Source organism: Toxotes jaculatrix, chromosome 21, assembly GCF_017976425.1.
Source record: "Toxotes jaculatrix isolate fToxJac2 chromosome 21, fToxJac2.pri, whole genome shotgun sequence".
In the NCBI taxonomy this organism is placed as follows: domain Eukaryota; kingdom Metazoa; phylum Chordata; class Actinopteri; family Toxotidae; genus Toxotes; species Toxotes jaculatrix.
Genome location: NC_054414.1, coordinates 10,167,894 through 10,191,298, shown reverse-complemented (window position 1 = coordinate 10,191,298; position 23,405 = coordinate 10,167,894). Strand labels below are relative to the sequence as shown.

Below are 23,405 nucleotides of genomic sequence, written 5' to 3'. Positions count from 1 at the left end.
GTGCAGAAGGTGACGCTCTTCCAACAGAACCGAGACAGGCACAGAGAGGGAAAGGCAAAGAGAGAGGTGTCTACAGGCTGCATCTCCACTGAAACATTTGGAAAAGGGGGGAGACAGAAGAAGAGCTGAATGGTAGCTACACCCTGCGCCTGGAAGCGTAGAGACACTGTAACAAAGGCTGGCAATTATTTTTGGCAATAACAAAGAGGTGGGAGACACAGAGAGACAGAGACAGGCTCTGAAATCGAGGGGAATAGCAAAAAAAAAAAAAAAAAAAAAGCCAGTTTTTAGGGGGACCTCTGCTTCATTTCATCCGAAAGACTCATCCCTTGCCATCATCAGCATGACCATAAAGCTATAAGTAACATTCGGCAATAACGGTGTCAAAACGAGATTTTCAGCAACAGACGCGCGCAATCCTATTTTGATTTATTATAATCGGGGGAATAAAAAAACAAAAAAAAGAAAAGATCAACTGAATGCCTGCGAGAAACTGGATATACTCTCTGAAATCATAAGAAAGAGCGATCACACAAAGAAAACTACATTTTGATTGATCTTTAAGCTTGATGTGCGTGTTTCTGCACGCACTCGAAACGAACCTGAACCAAAAGCAAGTGAGTATTAACCGTGTCTGTGTATATGTCTGTATTTTGGTGGCTTTATTCTGCGTTTATCCGTCTAATAACAGAGCACTGAATGCCCAGGAAAAGAGATTTTTTTTTACAGCGTCTAACCTACATTCAACAAGTATCGTTTTATCCACAATAACTGCCGATATTTTTTTTTTATTTTCTGTAGCATGTGTGTGTTTTGATCAATATCTGGAAGAATCAGAATTTGTGAGAAATATGTTCACGTTGGAATCACAAACCTCTTCACTGTGGCAGATTGATTTGATGCTGTAATCCAAAGAGAACTGCACTTTTATTCAGTCAGGTTTTTAATTATCAGCTGATGTGACGCCTGAAAATTTCATTTTGTTAATCCTAACATTCCCCATTGCACAAACGGTGGGTGTTTCCCCATCTACACCACTAGATCAGAGCAGTTTCATGCCTCTGAGAGGAACGTGTATGTGTGTGTGTGTGTGCATTCCTCTCGGCATCATTTTGTGTCTGTCTGCGTGAGTAAACTGTTCCCATGTGTGTATTGCTTTGCGCTTTTGTATGCATGCATTTGTTTTACTTGCATGTGTCTTCAGTGTGTGTTTGTGCTTGTGCCTGTCTGTCTATGTGTGAGTGCGAGTTTGTGTGTGTGTGTGTGTTTTCCTGCTTCGTGGCAGCACTGGGTAAGTGTCAAGGCCTGAAATGGAGGTTTGATAAAGGAACCACAGGAGGAGGGTGACACACAAACACACACACACACATATAAATGAGAGAGGGAGAGGAGAGGAAGGTGTGAGGAAGAGATTGAAAGAGGAGGAGGAGGATGAGAGGGGGTGCACTGGAGTGGAACCACAGGAAGGACATAGCGTCACCGAGATCTCATGCTGGAAGTCTATTGGGGCAGTTAAATGTCTAGACTCTGTCAACTTGCTCCATCCGCATTACACACAAAGTCTCCAGTTTCATAACACCTCATCTTCCTTCACTTTCCAACGCATGCCTCGCTTTTTTTTTTTTCCTGCCAACTGGCTCCATGCGTGCTCTTCCTCTGATGAAGAACTCAGCCTCCTTTCTTCCTCCATTTGCTCTCTCCTTGCCCAACACCCCCCGTCTTTCACCACCTCAATCCTGCATTATAAATCTACAGCTGGAGCTATTTTTAGATTGAGGGTAACCCAGAAAACACCCCTTTCGATTTTAGCAAAAAAAAAAAAAAAAAAAAGCCTTCCCACCAGAGACAGTAGCATGCTGTCAGTGGATGTGATTGGTAGAGTAGTGATGGGGCTTGAAAAGGAGGGCGCCGCTGTTTAAGCAAGGAGGGGTGGGTGGGGTGGATGGGGGGAATAAATCTATTTTGAGTCTGTGATTGAATTACGCATCTGTCGTATCCTGGGTTTGCGAGTGTGCTCTTCGCCTCTGACCCTTCCTCTCCCCTCGCCTGTGACGGTTTCTGTCTCGTCTCACGTCTTCGTAGCAGCTTCACTCATGAGAACTTTCCCTCCGTCCTTCAACTAATTTACGACCTGCTCGAGCTGCTTTTTAAACCCCTAAACCCTTGACCTTGAGGCTCACCTCCAGATGACTGCTCATCTTCTCTCATCTCCTTTGTTCCCCTGTCCTCTCATTTTACTTCTTCACGTTAAAACGCGACTCCTCTCCTTCTTCCGCAACTGTTGAGAGTCTAATCCGTGGCTTCCCTGTCCCTCCTCTGTGTCGAATCGCTGGCTAGGTCACAGGTCAGAAATCAGTGCGGTAATACTTCTTTCCTCGTCCCATTTCTCTGTCTGGCCTCGTGTACCACATCATTGCACTGCTGGATCATAATGGTCTTAATTATGCAGGAAGGGCAGGGTCATTAATTAGGAGCAGACGAGTTTAAATGATGTGAGAGGGAGTCAGGAGGTGTGGGGGTTAAATCTATTTGCTCCTGATGCAAATTCTCCCAAGAACCAGATTTTAAACTTGGATACTGAGGGATATTAGCTCAGATTTATCCAGGTCCAAAAATAGAGATCCTTCCCGACATGACACACTATCCCATGGCTTCTCCCCCCCTCCACTCAGTGCTGTTTCAGGATTTTTCTGACCTCTCTTATACCAGTCTTTGCTCCTTGAAGGGAGCTTTAGTACCTCTTCACCCATCACTCCCTTCTCCCTACACCCTCCTGTCACTAGTGAAGTCTTGCCCGGTGGGAACATCTCTGAAAAAAAATAAAAATAAAATAACATTAGCAGTGTGCAGGAAGGATTTTAGTCATGGACACTGACTGAGCTTTCAGAGCTTTATTACAGGCTTCATTGCTGCTGGTCTATTCCTGAAAATGGCCTTATGTATTAATCATCCCCTGCTAGCTAAAAGGAGAAAACCAGGAGTGCATGATTCTCATCATAGGAAAAAAAAAGGTGGCTAGAGGCGATCATAGCAAAAGAGCAGCAGCAGCTTCTAGGGGGGTGACTGACCAATATGCACAAGGCTTGAGACCCCCGAGGGGGTGTTGGTGCTGCAGTATGTGTGGATTGGTCAGCCCCCGGAGATCTCCACGCTGGTGTTGCTGAGTAGAGGAGCTGCCACTTGTACATTTTCTTTCTGCTTGCTTAATTGATTGGCTATTTAATTCATGTTCTGGGAATTGGCCTCTGATGAGCTTTATTATGATGAGAAATGCCTTGTTTATTTTTTTGTTGTTGTTTTTTTTTTCTTGTGTACATGAGCTGTCTCAGAGCTGCTGGGTCATTGTGCAGCCTTGCTCCCTGTTTTTATCTGCATACACACCCCTGTCTGTTCTCCTGTCTGTTTTCGTCTTTCTCCCCATCCATTCATGCAATTCCTGTCGTTTTCATTCTTATTTGTTCAGTTCGTGCGCCACCTACCTCTCATCACTATCCCTCGCACATGCACAGACACCTTATCTGGCTTCCTCTCTCCTGGCAGAATCAGAGTTACACCATGAGGTGCAATGACAGGCTGAGGGGGGAGAGGACACTGTGTGGTGTGACACCGCACTAAAAGGGGAGGTGACCGCAGTGCTTTCACCGAGCTGCAGTGCCTCACTTTCTCCTGTTGGGGTCTCCTCAACACTGGGGAGTGCGTGAGAGAGGAGAGGAGAGGAGAGGAGAGGGAGATAAGGTAGAGATGAAGGGGGGGTTGAGGAAAGAGGAGAGGAAGGAGGGAGGGAGGCGATATGGATGGAACAGCGTGAAGCCTTGTGGTTACATCCTTTGATGAGGTAGCGGGTGGGAAAAAAAATGGCTGTGCACCAGAAACACATATGTAATTCGTGCTCCCTCACACACACACACACACACACACCTTCTTTTCCCCAGTGGTACATTTGCCATTCAGCTCAGCTGTATATCTGTTTTACATCCCTACACTTGTTCTCCCTCCTCTCCTTCTCTCTCTAAACCGCTCCACTGTTTTCATTCCTCTTATTAGTATTTCAGACCATTTCTAACCCCCAAATCTCCCCCATCCCCCCTCCTCTCTTACACCTTCACAACCATTTAGGTACTATCCTGAGCCACTGCAAGGTCTTTTTCTGTCTTCCTCCCTCCCCTCCCTCACCTTTTTCTCCCATCTTTAATTTTCCCCAGCATCCACTCTCTCCTCCACCTTACCCACACTCCCCCCACCCCTCATACACTCTATCCTTTTCTCACCTTCTCTTCCCACCACCTCACATTCTCCGTCCAATCTCACTCCCCCTTTCTCTCCCCCTCTGTGATTGGTAAAGGTTTTTGCTTTTTCTGCCAACTGCTGGGTCTGTTCCGCACAGTCAGCACTCCTCCAAATTCCTCCCTTGCCTTCTCTGTCTCTCTGTCTGTCTCTCTGTCTGTCTGTCTGTCTGTCTCTCTCTCTCTCTCTCTCTGTAGTGTGCTCCCTCTCTCACCCCCCGTTACTGCTGCTGGTACCTCACAGTCAATGCATCCCATAATCCCGTGCTCCCTCCCCCTCTTGCTGCAGTGTTTCTGCTAATATATATTAGCGTCAGTGCAGCCTTCGCGCGTGAGCCGTGTGCACGCTCTTCCTCTCTCTCAGCCCCGTTTCTCTCTCTCTATCAGCCCACTGCAGAAATGATCTCCTCTCTCTAATGGTTTGTACTGATTAAGCCTCAGTTTGGTTTTCTTAGCCCGTTTGTTGCACTCAGGTGAGTGTGTGTGTGTATGCGTCTCCCTCTGTCCCTCCCTCTCCTCTCTCTCTCTCTCTCTCTTGCATTCTCTCTCCTTGTGTTGGTGTGTGTGCAGTGGTGAGGCAGTAGTAGCAGGGTGGTGCAGGACATGGTGGCCAAGGCAGGAAATACTGCAGGAGAGAGAAAGAGAGGTGGTGGTGGTGAGGAGGGATTGTTCCTCCTCTCTGCTTCTCTGCCCCCCCACCCCCATGCTTCTCACTCAGTTTTTAGCTTCTTCCTCATGCGTTCTCTCCCTCTGCCTTCTTTCTCACCTCTGTGTTGTTGTTTTTTTCCCTCTGCACTGGATCTCATCCTCATTCCTCCATTTTACACCCAACGCTCTCTTTCTGTAGCCTCCATCCCCTGCTCCATACCTCTCCTCCTCGTGCTTTCCCCCCTAATATATATACTCTGTGATGTTTTGGTTTTTTTTTTTTCAGGCAGTTGCACTGCTGTCAGTGATCAAAGTGCTGAGGGTGACTCTTAAAGAGATGTGTTTATGTCGTCTGTTTTAAGATAAAAAAAAAAAAAATGCAGGTATTCACCTAAAATGCAACTAGAAAACATTCAACTCACGTGCCCTGAGTTCATTAAGATCAGTCTTTTGTTCTTGTTGACAGCAACTTTCACCCAAACTTCAAATTTTTAAAGTCTAACACTGTAATTAATTCTAATGAAAGGTGAGAAGAACCCAGCTACACCCTATCCCCATTAACCTCCCAAATTAACTTTGATACATGAAAGAATACTTAAGCAAATGTATAAAATCAATAAGCTCACCACGCAGGACTCCCAGGGAACAAAAAGCCATTTAACCACAGTTACAGACTTGTGGCTGTCTGTGTATAAAATATTCAGCAGTTCACCAATAAGCTTCTGCTGCCTATGAAGTACAAGTCGGGGGCGCAGAGTTACAGAGTGAAGCCGAAGAAAGTCGTCAAAGGGACCTAAAAGTTTCACAGTGAGATCACAGGAGCTGCTCCTAAAAAAAAGTTTTAGGATCCCGTCAGAGGGAGTTTGTCCCAGAGGCAGAGCGCGGCGCAGTCCATGGTGCTGAAATACAACCCACCTCGCAACACAAGCGGTCTCGGCTGGAAAGCCCCACAGGACAAAGCTGAGTCTGGATAAAGATCTTTTTACACCCTCCCTGCCTGACCTCACTTCCAAATAGTCTTATTAGTTTCTTACTAAATTAGTCTTGTTAAATGTTTTTTTTAGTTGCAAAGATGGAAACTAAATTACTCTGCATAATGATGCAGTGCAACTCTCAAACTCATGAGTGCAGGATTTTTCTTGTCAAGCAAGCAGATTTGATGCTCCTGCAGCAAACAGAAATTTAAGGCTTTAGTTAGTTGTTTTTTCTGATTTGTGCACATAAGATACATCCAGTTTTTTGTCAACTGTGCACTGTAGTATATTTTTCTGCTTTTGTTGTTAACCCATGCAATAACCTTGATCTTAGTAGAGCTTACCTGTGTGTTGGCTTTTTCCAGGATCCTCAGAAACGGAAATTTTCATGTCAAAAAAGTCGAAATTAAATCTTAAAAAAAAAAAAAGAAAGAAAGAAACTTAATGTCATAAGATCTGAAGAGAAAAGAGACAGCAAACTTTTCCACGAACAAAAAAGTACAGCAAAATCAGCAAAACAACAACTAGTAAACACTAGTAACATGTAAGAAAGAACGACTGCAGTGTCCCACATGACAGCAAAAGTCTGAAGGCGCGAGAGAGGAGGAGAGAGTTGACCCAAAGTGAAGGAATTTTACTTTGGGAAGAGGGGGAATGGAACAGGAGGATGAGTGAAGAAAAAGAATTGAAAGAAGAAATGAAAGGACAGAGTGGATCAGAGTAAAATGCAGTGAGTGGAGGAGAAAGGGGGGACAGAAGAGGTGGAGGTGGAGAGGAAGAATGAGAGAGACAGAGAGAGTGGGGGGCACAGGATCGGAATAAGACCGTGTTGTGAGAGGAGGAACAGGAAGAAGAGGTGAAGCCTTGATTCTCCTCCTTCAATGAAATGTGATTCCTTTATGCGGAATATGAGAGCGAGTGAGGGAGAGAAAGTGAGGGAGAGAGCGAGTAGTAGGAGGGAGAGGGGGAGGGCCAGTGGGAGCTCGCAGGAGAGGAGGGGGGAGGAGGAGGAGAGTGGTGCATTTCTTTGAATAGAGAAAAAGGTTAACAACATAGATACAGTGCATGTATAGGCCCTATTTCTTTTATTTCTTTTTTTTTGCTGTGAACGCGTGTGTGTCTTTTCTGAAGCACCCCCCCCCCCCCCCCACACACACACACACACACCCCCCCCAGTATGGCAACGCAGCTCGCAGGCGAACAATCTGACCTCGCTGGGAGAAGGAGAGAGAGGAAGATAGGTAGAGAGAGAGCAAATAACTCTGGGTTTTTACTGCAGCAGAATTCATTCACTTTTATAGCGCACTCTCCTTTTTCGATGCTCTTCCTCCTCCCCCTCTGCTCTCTCCCCTCAACCCCCATCTTCCATTACTAGGCTAGAGACAATATTACACTAGCTGTTCACTAGATGTGTGCTGCATTCACTTTCTGCCTCTCTTCTCCCCCTCCACATTTCCCTTTCTCTCTCTTTTCGTCCCCCGTCCTCAGGTCTTTGTCTCAGCCTGCCTTGTTTTCCTGATTGTTCTGTCCTTTTCGATCCTTCCATTAAACATCAGATTTATGGCCTCCTCACCCCCCCCCCCCCCATCCTCCCTCCCTCTCTCTCTCTCTCTCTCTCTCCCCCCACATCTTTCTCTCTCTCTCACCCTCTACCTCCCTCTCCTCCTCATTTCTGTCTCCACATGTCTTTACACTCACACTCACACACAACACAGTGTATGGGAGAAGTGGCAGAGAGAGCACTGACATAATTGTGCATGAATCTCAGTGCGGTCGGAGGGGGCTGCAGCAGTGTGTGTAGCATGCACATAGGCTGATTGAGGAGATCTAACATTAGTACGGACACTGCACTCTTGGGAGGCAATTAACACACATCACACACACACATGCTCATACACACACAGTGCTGCGCCACCTCACGTCAGAGAGGCATTTTGGAGGAAGGGGAAAAGAAGCGGGGAGAAAGATTCCCAGTTTTCCTCCACTCTTTCTCCCATCTTTCTGTCACTCCCCCTCTTCTCACACACTCTTGGGTGCCCAGGCAAGTAAAAGAGCAGGGTTGCTGCAGGTGGGGAGGTGGTGGAAGGTGTGTGTGTGTGTGTGTGTGTGTGTGTGTGTGTGTGTGTGTGTGTGTGTGTCTGTATGTGTGTATGTGTGGGGTGTCTGTATGCTGAAGCCTCACAGTGGCCTAATTAGGGAGAGGATTTGAATGCACACTGACTTGAGCATCAGCCGGATCAATGTGGAGACTGCAGGCTGAATGAGGGAATACAGTGACAGCTGGAATAATAGTTCAGCAGAGGGAACAAGGGATTGTTGACCGTGCTGGGACCCCCAGTCACATGACAGTGGCTCAAATCTTCCCATCACCAAGGTGTTAACTATCAGCCCACGAGGATGCTGACTCATGAATGTGCTCAGAGCCACCTGTTTTTTTTTCTATGCTGCACTAATAAGTTGAAGGCATGGTTTTGCTCTAGGATGCTGTGTTAAAAGCAACTTGGCCACCCCTCATTTTCATGCCAGCACACACACACACACACACACTACATGCCACCCCCCCCCCCCCCCCCCCCCCCGCTCCCCCGTCACTCACTGCACCTGCACAAGGTCATTTTGCGCCCACTCCATCGTCTGATTATCAAGTGAATAATTGCACATACAGCTGCTCTAAGCGTGTGATTCTTAAATTTGTATTGCAATGTTGATAATCCACATCTATTTCTCCCTTCTGCTAAAAATTTCTACCCTTTTTCTCTCCCCGCAGACTCCTCAGACTCCTCCCTCCTCCTCCTCCCTTCGGTCTCTCTCATCCTCTCCCTCCCCCCCGGTCCTCTATGCTCAGTTCGGTGTGTGTATCCTCTTTCAAAGGGCGCAAGGGTGGGAACAAGTCGTCCAACAAAGCATGTTACAGTGCAGACATGACTTGTCCGTCGGAAAGCGAGAAAATCGTGATAAACTGCGGGGGGGTGCGGCATGAGACCTACCGGAGCACCCTAAAAACGTTGCCCGGTACCCGCTTGTCGTGGCTCACCGAACCGGACGCGTTCAGCAACTTCGACTACGACCCCAAATTAGACGAGTTCTTCTTCGACCGCCACCCGTCAGTGTTTTCCTTCATCCTCAACTATTACCGCACCGGGAAGTTGCACTGTCCCAATGATGTGTGCGGTCCCCTGTTCGAAGAGGAGCTCGCCTTCTGGGGCATCGATGAGACGGACGTGGAGGCGTGTTGCTGGATGAATTACCGGCAGCACCGGGATGCGGAGGAGGCGTTGGACAGCTTCGAGACACCAGAACCGGACGCGCCGGACGACGATCCAGCACTAGGCGGTGCGGATGGGGACTTGAAAAGACTGTGCATGCAGGAGGACGCGAGGAAATCGGGCTGGTGGAAAACCTGGCAGCCCAAAATATGGGCACTGTTTGAAGACCCGTATTCCTCCAAATATGCCCGGGTGAGTTACCCCATGTCTCTCCTGGAGGGACCAAGTTGTTTCTATACTGTTGCATATCCTGCCTCATGATGTCTCACACCACTGCTTGAGCCATGACAAGTTTTAAAAAACTTTGTTTTTAAAATGTTCTGTTAATATTAGAACTGCAGAGGAACCAGTACCCCAAAATTAACCGCAGGCCACTTACTGCTGGTATGTGTGTGATCCCTGTCAGCACAGCTGGTATTAAAAGGCAGGATATAGACTTACTGATATTGAATAATTAATGGTGATAGCATAGGAAAAATGGAAAATGGTATGGTAGTTATATCTGTTGGTAGATGGGTACCAGTTGATGTAACAACCAAGGTTTTTGTCAAACACATCACCTCCATGTCCTCCATGGAAAGATATATTACATGTTTCAGGCGAGCTGCATCCACAGTGAAAGCCGTTTTTTTTTATAGCTGTCATAATTCCTATCGCCGTATTCTGCTACTTGAACAGGTTTAATACATATCTCCCTCCAAACGCAGCATCCGCTGCGCCTCCTGCATCCAAACGCCTTCATTAGGTCACATTTGTCCGTTTACGATGCACATCAATGCGCCGTATTTCACGTTAGTCTTATTTATTGTATCAGCTCACCGAGGAGGCTCATACGACGCCGAATCGTCAGTGTTGAGGTGCATGTCTTTTCCCACATTTGCCCTTGGTAGTGCTACACTCTGCTGGGTTGTTTTTTTGCCAGTTCCCCCCTGTCCCACTTGAACGGTACATGCCTTTTACGCACGGGCTTTACTGCTGTTACGCATAACTTGTTCCTATGTCAGGATGCCCTTTATTGTTCTCATGTAAATAGTTAACGGTTTACCGCTTACTAGTAAACGTTTGATGGCATTTGATCCTACAGGTGTAAGAGTAACAAGTACTCCTGACTGTGTTTTTGATCCCCGGCACATGAAAACAGTTGCAGTGGGCTCCTGGTTCTTTTTTCTCAGACCCCACAGACAAATCCAGCTGCTTGATCACGACTGCTTTGATTTGTGTTGTTTTGTATACCCAGTTTGATCATCCTTGTCTTGCACCCTGTCTGTGGTTTTTTTGTTAGTATCATTTTTTTCTGTTATAAGGCTGTGTGAGGACCCATAGGCACTGTGAACGCATACATACTGTAGGTGCACATGCAAAACCAGACAGCCAGCAGACACCTGCAGTGGCCAGTTCATGTCATCACACTAAGAATAGCTGAATGTCTGGGAAAAAAAAACATAAATCACTGCGCACTCAGCAATGCCTACTGTATTGACTATCACACATTCACACACAGACAGGCACACCTCCTCTGGCACCAGGTATAGGTCTACATACCTAGATTCAGTTCCCTCCAAAGGAAGAGGAAAGTGTCTGGCTGTGACGGACAGATAGTCTGGGTTAGGCCACCTGATCTGCCTCCCTGGACTTGGGATCAGGCAGGAAGAGCTTCACAAACTGTCACTCTCATCCCAATTGGATTGATTTCTCACCATCCTACCCCTCCCTGGCTCTACTCTGTGCAACAAAACAGCTCATAGTGGAGCGGTTCTGTTCAGAACGTCCAAATGTTGCATGCGAGGGAGAGCGCTTCAGCGCTTGGATTTTCAAATGCAGCTCTATGACAAGCACGAGGCAAAAAGGTGCTTCACATGTGTATGTAAACAGAGGTGGATTTGGTGCCGAATACTGATTTATCTCAGAGCAAGAGGGGGCAGCATTTGCAGCACTGCCATACCTTGGATGCAAGCTACTGTACCTGCTGCCTGGCTGCTAGAATGCTGTACATTATGTAATGTACAATTTAGCACCACATCCGCTGGTTACACAGACCAAGATCTCATAAATGATACAAAAACTAAAACGTTGATTGAGTGTAATGGTTGCAGATAGTGCTGTTTGTGATGCCAGGTTGGGGTTATGCAGAGTACAGAGCAGGTAGTAGGTGGGATTCATTTCAGTGGCTGCACAACGCTGGCTCTATTTGTGGGTGAATGCAGCCCCATTTCTCGCTGTAGGTCTAATATGCCAGTGCTATACGTCAAACAGCGATGTGACCCAGATCACTCGTTTCTTTTTTTTCCCCCACTCTCACTCTTTCTAAAAGTATCCCGTCCAATGTGGCAGAACCTTTTGGTCTTTTCGGTCCTGAGAGATGCAAATTATATGTGAAGAGAGAAGACAGAGAGATGAAGAGCGACTAGGACAGAAAAAAATGAGAGCTGATGTGGAAATACAATGAGACAGATGAGAGAGAGACAGAGGCAAGAGGAGGGAGACGAGAGGAAATAAAGGGAGACAGGAGGAGACACGTTACCCTAATGATTTAAGGGGATTTTGTTTGCATGGCTGTGATGTAACGCATCAGCAATCAATGTTTTGATCAGAGCGTTCGACTTGCACGCAGGGTGCTGTTTTTCTTTTTTTTTTCTTTTTCCCTTTAGAAATTTCACCTCCTTCTTCGCTCATGATCGTGCGGAGGCTCGCTCGTGGATCTACTGTAGTAGCACACACATGTACAAACACACACATGCTTGTGTCTGTGCTGGCTTTTCTGCTGCAGTAGACACGGGAGAGAGGAGGGGGAGCACTGGAGGAAGAGAAAAGAGGTGGAGGGGGTGGGAGCGAGAGGGACAGGCAGAGCGAGGGAAATGGAGAAGGGGTGAGATAGTAGGGAGAAATAGAGGGAAAAGGGACTGAAGCCTTAGAAGGACACGGAGGGAGAAAGAGGAGGATGAGGAAGAGGAAGAGGGGTATTGAGATAAACAGGGAGGAAGTGACAACCACAGAGAGAAAGATGTTGCATGATGGGGGTGGGGGACCCTTGTCTTAGCATCTTCGATTATCTGTGACGGCTTGAGCCATCCAATCTTCCTACGCCGACCCTCCTGCCTGCCTATTGATTGATATTTTATTGATTATCTTCTCTTTTTGTCTGTTTTTAAAGCCATTCTCTGTTTCTCTATCACCTCTTAAAATCTGAGAATACTGACAAGGACCCCGGCTTATTCTGCCCCGCTGGATGGTAACATGACTGTTAACCCAATGACAAAATTTATGGATGGATGTGTCTCTGTTTGATGAGGTGTTATACAATACAATTTGCATCTGATTTCTTTATTGATCTGCTCCTGGTTGACATAGATCTTGCGGTGTCGCTGAGACGACATGGGACTGTTATATCATGTTTGAAAGATTTTGATCTTCTCCCGTTTTATCCTCCGTGTTAAATTATTTTTTTCCTAACATGCTGTTTTAAACTCTAATCTGGCTGAATGACAATGATCCTAATTGAATAACTAAGGATCCACTGGTGTCAATGAACTGTGGTTATTGTTTTGTCAGTGTTTTTTTTTTTTTCTTATTGAACCAGAGGTAATCTAATTTGATGTAATCACTTGTCACTCAGTGGGTTGAATATATGGAAACTAAGATGAAGAAGATAATGTTCGATTGTTAAATTTAGGAATCATCCCTCAAGTGTAGGAAATTATTGTTTTTTTTTTTCTTGAAAACTGAAATAGTCTGATTATTGAAATGAGAATTAAAATACCTGTTACAGTGTTGTGCAGTATGCCAGGTGTTAAAATTACATACACACATATAAAGCAAAATTTGAGTGAGTTACAACTCTGGCTACAGGAGGTTCAGCTGAATGAATCTGACATACTGTACAATAATATAAAGTAAATTATTGCATAAACAAAAGATGCAGAATTTTCTGTGCACTATATTTTTCTTTAAAAAAAAAATTCTCATTAGTATTAATCCTGCTCATGGTCGTCCTGTTGTTGTCGTCCCCCTAGTCGCACTGTCCCACAGGTTTATCTGCGTTTTTGGTCACTTCCAGTTTCGTACCAGAAGGGCAAAGCTGTCTTTGTCAGCAATCTCCTGACAAAGCACCATTTGTAGCTCAGCGTGTACGAGATGCCCCTTTGCTCCCTTCCAGATCTGACTTTTTTTTTTTCTCCCCCTCTATTTGATTCGTTTTTGGGGGAGCAGCACTGTGTCCAGAACCCCCCTCTCCCTGAAGGTCATGTCTTGTGGTTCGTTGTTTGCTGTTCTTTTCCACAGTGTCCAGTGCTGGAGCGTACAGTGCTGTCATAAACACAAATGTGACCTGCCACTGCGCCGGACAGCCTCAGAACAGGTCGTCTCCGGGTAGAAAATCACTGGGCTGGACAGAAAATAGAAAAAAAAGATGTATTGATAGATGTGAGTGTATATACATATCTGGTGATGGGTGGAGAAGAAGATCGCCTGGGGCAGGGTTTAGGTGATGTTACCGTTTCTGTTGGGGACACTGAAGACCTTGTGACCGAGCAGAGTCCTGCGTGGGTTTGGACAAATAAAAAGGTTTTTAATTATCCAGTTAGCCACTTAAACCAGCTGTTGGGAAGGTCTTACGTTTCATTTTCAATAAAGCATGCCGTCCTCATTTGATTTTAACCATATCAGACACTCATTTTTACTTTATACAAGTTCATTTCTAATTTTGACCAGAACTGGGAGAGTTTTTTTTTTTTTTTTTCCGGCACCAGTTTTGTTTGCTGTGTAGTTCCACATACAGTATCTCCCAACTCTGGCCGAAGCTTAATGGAAATTGTGGGGAAGGTGACAGTTAATTTAATATTTCTCGTTACTTCGCTGGTGCTCTTTTGTGAAGTGAAAGGTCTTAAGTGCGTAGAATTAAACTTTTATGCTTTCGGCAGCAGGGTTTGGTATTTGTGCTTCCGAGTTGTTTCCATTCAAACCCTGACCCTGCTGAAAGGCCTATTTCCCACTTCCATTCTTGTTCTTCTCCCTGTGGGCTGCATCTGAAAATAGCAAAGAGAGGGAAAGGAGGCCTTAATTTCATTCTCTGGTGGCAAATCTATTCCTCCATCACACAGACTCTGTACTTGTCTGACCATTCAGCACATAACTAATACTTGGAAAACACAAGTCTGAAAATAGCTAAAGTGTCAAACCTGTGCCGACAGAGACAAAAGGATGGAGGGAAAAATCCTAAGGTGCTCACCAAGTTTATTAAGATAAACTGCAGTAGCTGCTGGCAGGGGTGCGATAATTGGTCAGCCCATTTTTCCTTTGACTGCAATTGGTAACTGTATCGTGTTCTGTTTCAATTTTCCCTGACAAGGTTTTGTACTGCAGGCCTTCTCATGTTGTGTTTGCATCCTCGGAAGTCACTGTCCCTCCGTTTGCTGCCGTGTAACTTGAACGCTGTCTGTTGGCGATACTTTACTGGATAGATGCTTGATGTCTCATAACAAGGACAGAGACATGATCTTTGTGTTGAATAAGCGAGAAGCACTTTTGAAAACAAGGTAAAAACAGAAAAAAGGCACGGGACTTATCCAACAATACAGTATACTATAAAAAACAACAATGTGACATTTTGTTTTTTTGTGAATACCTCGTCTTTCTGGTTGTTTTCATTAGTTTAAGGATGTTTTTTATTCCGAATACTTGGATTTAATCTGACTGCTTTTTGTTTTTAGGGACGAGCTTTGCCTCTAAGCACTTTGCAGCTGTGAGTTAGTGTTCTGGATTATTATGACTTGCTGCTGAGGTTCATTGCCAGTCTGTGGTAGAGCAAGAACAAAAAAAGTAAAAAAAAAGAACTTGAGAAGCAGCCACTATGTCCATCACCAGTATTATTGTTGAAGTGACAATTAGACATTTTAGGAAATATGCTTATCCAGTTGTTTTTATACAACAAATACTTGTTTGTTTTAAAGACACAACATATAACATGTTGACTGTTGAGCTTTAAAGGCGCTGGCAAAAATTGTTTCCCCATGTTGTTCTTCTCAGCCGTCTTCCTCCTCCTCTTCCTCTGCTTCGGTCCATTTAGCCACGTTGGTTAAGTGCTGAATCAGCGCTCCACACCACTGTACAGACAGTCAATTAGTTGGACCTTGTGGTAAACCCTGGACACTTTGCTCTTATGCACTGGAATTGAAATGATTCAGGGAACTGGCGCGGTGGAGAGCTCACACAGTGCCAGAGCCGATTACAGTGGTGGGAGTCTGAATTCTCCAAATGGGGCAAATCTTGTCAAAACACATGAGAGAGCAGCAGTGTATTGTGTACTGTAGTCGCACAAACCGCCACACGCACAATCACACATGTATGTAAACACACAGGGATACAGTGTGCACATACCGACAAAAAAAAAAAAAAAAGTTTTAATTGTGTGCTGAATCAAAAGTACTTTCACTGCACCAAGATAGTCAATTATTTATGAGCACATACTGTAACTAAAGAAAGACTTAACGTGGTATAGAGGCACATTTGCCCGCTTCCATTACAACATGCTTCTTGTAGTTGACCCCCTGAAACACCTGGCTGAACATAAATCACACTCAGTACACTCACCTTTACACATTGGCCCATACTCTGTAAGTGTAGCTGCCCATAAACCATTGAGCTGAGCGTTCACGCTTACAGCACGCAGATAAATCACTTCATCTGACACGCCTTCACATGTAACCCCGCAGATCACTCTCACACATGCGAACGTCGCATATACATGCGTTCAAAACAGGCGTAGGCCAACAAGCTGAATGTTAATTAGCTGGTGTTTGAAACTGCAGATATTCATTTCAACAAGTAATAATTTCGATGGCTGAAAACTTAATTCTGTAGATGTTTTTGTAGAATCAGGCAAGTTCCCAGAGCCAAAGGTGACTCCTTCAAATGGATCATTTTTATCCAACCCCCATTCAAAAACTCAGAGAATAGACAAGACAAAGGAATCAGCTAATATTCACATCTAAGAAGCTGAAACCGGTTAAGTTGTGTTATACTTGCTCAAAGACCGAGTTTAAGGAATAATTGATTATCAAATATGTTGCTGATTTGTACCGTTCATGTATAAGTCATATCCAACCTGCTGATGGTTACCGTGCCGTTGTGAACACATCTGTTTCACAGTTTTGTGAGTGTCTCTGCATGGTTGACCACGTGTCGTTACTCTGTGGCACTTAAACAGTCAAACTGGATCCCTGCTCATTCCCTTGGAAAATGACTTTGGAGAGCGTCCCTGGGACAATTCCTGTGTGACCATCTGCTTCCTTGTGATTCTCCCTCCTGTCCAAGTGGCAGCGGAGTGGAGGCAGAGCGCGTGTACCATCGAATGACCACTTTAAATGGAAGCATGATGAAGAAGAGTGTGTAACTGTGGATTTGGGTGGAAATGTGTCTAAATGTCCTATGGAGGTTTGTTGAGATCTGGACATTATTGCAAAATTTGATTCATGTCATAGAAAGGTGGACAGTTTGATGCATGTGGAACGTCATGTTTTCCAAAAGGTCCTTTGTTCATGTCCCATGACGTTTCATTCCTTTTATGATGAATCTATCAGGTAGATTATGGACAGTTATTAAAGCAAAGAGGGACAAAGTGGGAGAAAGGACAGAGGGGTTTTGGAAAATGAGGAGGAGGAGGAGGAGGAGGAAGGCTTGAAGGCAGTCGACCATCAGCTTAAAGAACAGGGACTTGCTCTGACAATACATGCAGGACAGGAGAGGACGGGTGGGAAAAGGGGTGAGGAAGGGAGGAAATAGGGAGGATCGACTGAGAAAGAGGGGGGCTGCGTCGCAAGGACAAATGCACATCGTGTGCTGCAGTAATCTGGAGCGAATACAAAGCAGATGAGAGGGAACGGACACGTGTACAGTTCACTCACCTCCACACGGTGTTTGTTTGTCTTCAGAGATGTTTGACAGGACTGCAGTGGGAACGAAATGGAGGGGACCTGAACGCTGCAGAGCTCAGTGACGTATCGACTGGAGAACAGCTGTGTGTGTGTGTGTGTGTGTGTGTGTGTGTGTGTTTGTAGGAGAGCTTACCGATTCAACTGTAGCGTGTCAAGGAGTTGAGTCATTCAGGGAATCTCTGCAACAGAAGTCTGTGTTGTGATTTAAATTTTACCAGGATCACTTCCAAGAGCACTGACCTCAGAGAGTCAGAGTTTCTAGCACTCAGAAAATAAAGTATACGCAAGGATTACCCAGAGCACAAGCTAATTATATCTCTAAGTTCAGTGCAGCCTCCCTCCAACCTCCATTGCTCCTCCTCCACCTTCAGGTGTTTGACAAGCCTCATGCATACGTATGAGGCTTGCATACCGCGTGGCCACGTGTTTTTTGCACAAATGCAGTCTTTCAACACATGCAACCATCCCGTTACGTCCCTCCTCTCCGTCCGTCCCCCACATCTGCTTCCACTAATCCCGCCCTTTTCCACGCCTCATCTCTCCTGCCCTTCATTATGTCCCACGTTGGGCCACCACTAGCAGGGGCTCACGATCTTCTACTTTAACTGCCTGTCCTGGCGCGGACACTGGCGTCCTCCACCTTTGTCGATTTCATTTCCCTTGAGGTGAGACACTGCTGCGTTTCCTCTGAGACAAAAAGAGGGCTAGTGGGGAATAAAGGGTCACAGGAATTCGATATCTCCTGTGATATTGTTTTCTGCCTATCCTCAGTCTGTTATTATCAGCTGTCATGGATGTCCTCTTCGAAATGAGCTTAGGTGCCACTCGATCAGCGCACCTTGAAATGGCATCGTCAACACTCTTTAAACCTCTGTCTTTTTTTCAGTTTAACATTTTTGGAAATGTGCTTATGCATATATGGTTTCTGGCCAAGAGTTTTAGGAAAAGATCAATATCTGTACATGATGTGACCTTTAGCTTAGCTTGACATATAGACTGGAAATGGGGGAAAAAATCAAGCCTGGTTCATTTCAAAGGTGATAAAATTTGTCAGCCTGCACTCTCTAATTAACACGATATATTTCTGTTTAATCTCGAACTGCTGCTTAATAAGGGGTTACAAACGTGTTGGACCATTTGTTGACTTAAGCATAGCGCTGCCGGCATTAGTTTCATATGTACTGTACAGACCTTAGAGTGGTGTCTCATTTAACTCTCAGCAAGAAAGCGCACATTCGAAAAAGTCAGATGTATTCCTTTAATTTGATAGCAAGAGTGGAAATGAGACAGGAAACGAAGAAGAGACAGAAAGGACAAATGACATTCAACCAAGGGTCAGCAGCTGTACTCGAACCATAGGATGTTGCATAGGATGTTGCAGTTAGGGTTAGGTCGGATTCAGCATTTTACTCCTATCCTGCCAGAAACTCCAAGATTTTGACATGTGACCAAATAATTAATCAGATTAATGAAAGTAATATGAGGAAGCCTTGAGGTTGAGGGTCACAAACAGCTAAAAGCCACTGAAGTGAAGATAAGTGAAAGACATCTTTTTCTGTACTGTTCTCTCTCCTTCTCTGTCCGTCCCTCTCTCAGTCTTTCCACTCAGCATTACTGCTTGTCCATTTCACACGCCATGTCCCTAAAGGGAACACTCTCTCTCTCTTTTGACATTTTAGTTGTTCTCTTTGTCTTGTTCAAGAGTGTTTGACTGTTAGGTTTAGAGTTTTTTTTTTTCTGTAATTTCAGCCTAAAGTAGCAAAACCTTCAATTTCAACATCACTCTGCAGCATTTCTCAGGATATAACAATGATGATGATGATGATGATGGTACAAGTGAAGGCTATTCCTGTAACCCACCCAAGGTTATACTCACACCGCACGCTAAGTGGCTACTTTGGAAGTCTCTGGTTGATGGGCACAGTCATTCAGGCTAAGATGATAGATTAATCACCCGATCGCAGTCTAACCCATTGCTCGGGTTGCCCTTCAGGAGAACGTTCTGTATTCCACATCGTTTAAATGTTCATTTTTCATGCCTCATTCATGCGCAGATTTCAGATCATCCTTCAACGTCTTCTTATCATTGCTGACTCTGCAGCAGTGGTCGCCAATTTGATTTGCCCTCTGGGAAAGACTTCACGTACTCTGTGTTACCGGGCGCTGTTCGTCATACTAATGCTGATCAAACATCACCGTCAGTGTACATGGAACAAAAAGCTTTGTCAATAAGAGGCAAATTATTATTTGTCTTTATATCTCTGTCAAGGTCACGTTCCCTTGACCTGACTAACGTTAATGTTTTTGCTGAACGATCGGCAGCCCGACCGAATGATCACAATTTGGCTCTTGCTCCTCTCCATTCAGCCCTTTACGCCAGCTGTAGGAGCAGTATTTGGCTTAGTCCTGTCCTTGGTGCCTGAAAGCAGAGGCTAACGCAGTGGTTGTCATGGTGACAGAGAGCCAGGCAGGGCTGTGGTAATACTGTAATGATAAAGCTCTTCTGGATGGTGCCGCAGTAAACACAGCGCCACTAGGGTCCCGTTAAGGAAGAGCGCAGCGCACCGCCGTGCATGCAAAAACGCCTGTAGGGCTAATATCAGCTCCCACAATTTCTCCTTGGTTATATCACTTACATTCATGCTCTCCCAGCACCTCCTCCTTTCTTCTTCCCCCGTCTCTTTATTGCACCCTCACTCTCCGATGCCCTGCTCCCTCCCCTTGATTGGTGAGATTCACGCCATTGTCTTCTCCCCTCTGCTCATCTTTTCATCTCCTTCCCCTCCATTCCTTCACTCTCTCTTCTTCATTCATCCACCGCAACACAATCAACACTTTCTATCATCAACTTCCTTTCACAGTCGCTCTCTCCCTTTCTCTTTCTCTCTCTCCCTCTCTCTCTCTTTCTCAAAGGCCCTTTCTCATTTGCTTCCCTCTCTTTCTCCCTCCATCTCTGACTCCCGCTCTTTTAAATTTATGTTGATGATCTTTCCAAATCTAATTTCAGAGTCTAGAGAGCGAGGGAGACTCTATTGGGCCTTGAAGGTCATTGGGCTGCAGGTGTCACACATGGTAGCTTTACTGTAGGGAATTCAGCACATTAGGCTTCACACCATTATTACAGCGTGCCTCTGAATCGTATATTCAGAGCATTAACATGGCTGTTCAGACCAGAACACACACACACATACCTTCCCGTAGCGGTGAGAAGGATGAGGGTTGAGGGGGGAGAACAGAGACACAGTGCCTGAGGAGATAAATAAGTGACAGATTGCTACTCCTCTTTTTATCATCGTCCTCCACCTCTTTCTTTCCCTCTGTCTCTCCCCTCATCCCTCTCCATCACCTCAATGCAATGCTCGTGTAGCTACCACTCACTATCTGCGATCAGCATGTGTGCGCACACACAGCTCCTGTGCCCATAGGCTGTTTGTCTCTCTTACATTGTGAGTCATGTCCACACACACTTGTGCCAGGCACTTACGCCAACACACGTGCACACGGGCACATACAGTACACACACACACACACACACACACACACATTTGATGAATAGCTTTAAATACATTTTATTGCTGTTCAAGCAGCGGGGGGTGCTCCTCTGTCTTCAACAGTCACACAACAGATTTCTGCTCGACATGCTGCTGCATATTTAAAAAGGACTGGCTGCTGTGATGGATTGATCAATATTGATTTGATCAGATCTACAGTGTAATCCACTGTGCTCTGCCATCTTTAAATACTGTTTGACTTAATTACAGAAACGATAAACCTTTGTTTTGCCAGCGTTGTATTGTGGTTTTTAACTATTGCACGGTCAAATTAATTGTAGCGCATGTTACGGGTTAAAGCTGCACTTAGCATGTTACCGTTAAGTGCAGCCCAGAGTTCATTTGTGCCCTGAATGATTTCTTTTTATTGAAAAGGTTCAGCTGTCTTTGTTGAGCCAAGCTTTCTCTGCATTCAGGAACAAGTTTTGTATTTCGTTCTCAGGATTTTGGATTGAAATACCGATGTGTTATTTCCTGTGTGTATAAGATTTCCCACCAGTAAAAGCACCCGACACCGAAGTTTAATTTAGAGAAAGAGGGCGAATCTGCAAATCTGGAGAGGCTTTGCAGTTGCATCACAAATCTCTGGTGCCCTGGCTGTATTTATACTGCACCAGCTAGACATGAAAGACAAAAAAGAGAAAATATCGTCTGTGTGTGGACGTATGTTAAAGATGAATGTAAAAAAATATAGATCAGGGCTCTTTGTTAAATGGAAATTTGTTTGTGTTTATTTTAACACAACATTTTAGCTGAATCTGCTTTTTATTTTGTATATGTTTTTTTCATTTTGAGCTGCTTATACCAACAGCTGATTTGTGTTTTTTCTTTGCTCTCTGTTATTTGGAGCTGCCTCGGTGACAAGATGACCTCACAAAGTATTTTCATGCCACAGTAAACAACAGTAAACTTTTGGATGTGTGCATGGGACATAGTTTAAACTGATGAGCTCTAGATAGAAGGTGTTTTTCAGTGAGCGATGATGCTTGCAAATCACATTCTGCAACATCTGGTTAAATATGAACATTATTTTGACAGTATTAAATATACAGTGTACTTAATGTGCCAGCTGAGGCCTAAACAGCATTAGTTTTTGGCGTATTTTGGCAGTGCACTAACTGGTCAACAGACAAATTTAGCAAAATTTTTTTTGCTAAACTGTGGACATAGAGATTGTTATAGTTTTAGATATTTTTGTGGACTGACATGAAGTAAAAATACACACAGAACTCCCTCTGTCCCTCTGGTTGACAGAATCCACTTTTATGGCCAAGGCCTGTCATTTACTATTAGCCTTCAATCTCCTGATAGCGCTCCTTCTCTTTCTTTCTCTCGCTATCACTTCTTTTTAGAAGTTCCCTTTCCATGACACAGTCGCATCACATCGAGATCATCACAATGATGAGCTACCTGAGTTTAGCTGAGCAAATCATAGCTCCGGTTCCTCTGTCAGTGTTCGAGTCATTCTCGCTATTTTGGCATTCGGTCCTCAGCCTCTCTCACTTCTATCACGCACTGTCCTTTCTTCTGGACCGCTTCGGCTTTTTCCTTTGTGCTCCTCTACGCGTGGATCCACATCGTCTGGTCTCCCTCCCACCTGTCCGCCCCCTCCTGTGTCTCCACCTGTGTAGCCTACATAGAAGATATGATGTTGCTGCAGTTTCGCCACTCTTTTCTGTTTGCTCTCTCTTGTGTATGTGTAAGTTTGTACATGTGTAGTGACACATGGCTCTAATAGCACTGCAGCATGACAAAACTCACACTGAGGACAGATCTCACACTTCTAACTCTCCTCAGCATTTCAGCTTCATTACTTCCTACGAGTACCAGTGCTCCTGGTCTGTTGTTATATTACTTGCTTCATTAACATCATTGCAAGGAATAACAGCAACAGTAAGATAAAAAATAGGAGCATAACACTTCAGGGCAAAACTCTCCTCGTTGCCCTGATTTGTACATGTGAAGGGATTCTGGTGCTCAGCCAATGAGGGAGCATCCTGAGCAGGTCCCGCTGGTGCCATCCTGCTTGCCTGGGACAGGGGGGGCTGGTATGGGGGGGGCAGAGGTAGGAGGGTGACTGAGAACCTCAGTGTGAGTGTGAGTGTGTTTTCATGATACAGAGGGGGAGAGCACTGCAGCAATCTGAGAAAGTAGGTCAGACACCAACTAGCGAGAAACATAGCAGAGGAGAAAAGAGGTAGGGAAAAGAGATGGAGAAGGAAGGGGGAGAAGGAAAGAGTAGAGAAGGAGAAGAGGGGAAGGAAAAAAATGCCAGAGAGAATGGGGGGAAGGAGGGTGGAGGGTGGAGGGAATAACAGCAGACAGAAAATTCAAAAATCCAGAACAAACCTGATATAGACATTAAAAAAAAATATTAAAGATACAGAGAAATTCTCCTAATTAAAAAAATTGTTATTGCAATATCTTGATTTATTTGAAATGATGCAAACTTGCCTTTGCCACTGTTCCCGTACACTACCTCTGTAAAGGAACGTCATTAGAGCAACACAGTAGTAGAATAACCTACTTAAATAACCAGCATTACACTCTGCTAATTTAACGACAAATGGATACCGATACAGCAATCTAAAGCTACAGATCCGACATCGACTTCTAATTCATGGCTGACTTTCCTGGAAGGTCACTTGTTTGGCGAAAGGCTTGTCAGCTAATCTCTTCAATAAATACAGTGGGTCAGAGTCTTAAGTCTTCTGCTTAGTCTGTTTCTGTCATGAAGGCACTTAGAGAAAATGTG

General features: G+C 44.9%; 1 protein-coding gene across 4 annotated transcripts in view; it reads left to right on the top strand.

Annotated features, from left to right (window-relative positions):
- The window catches only part of LOC121175664 (potassium voltage-gated channel subfamily C member 1-like), a 43,983-nt gene continuing 20,578 nt past the window's right edge, over positions 1-23,405 (top strand). For 3 of the 4 annotated variants that reach the window (XM_041029476.1, XM_041029475.1, XM_041029474.1), the window contains exons 1-2: positions 1-617; positions 8,673-9,363. In XM_041029476.1, the coding sequence (XP_040885410.1) occupies positions 8,743-9,363 (621 nt within the window). In that variant the 5' untranslated portion in view covers positions 1-617; positions 8,673-8,742. Of the gene's footprint in view, positions 618-8,672; positions 9,364-23,405 lie in introns of those variants that run through there. The other variant, XM_041029477.1, reaches the window with a different exon arrangement.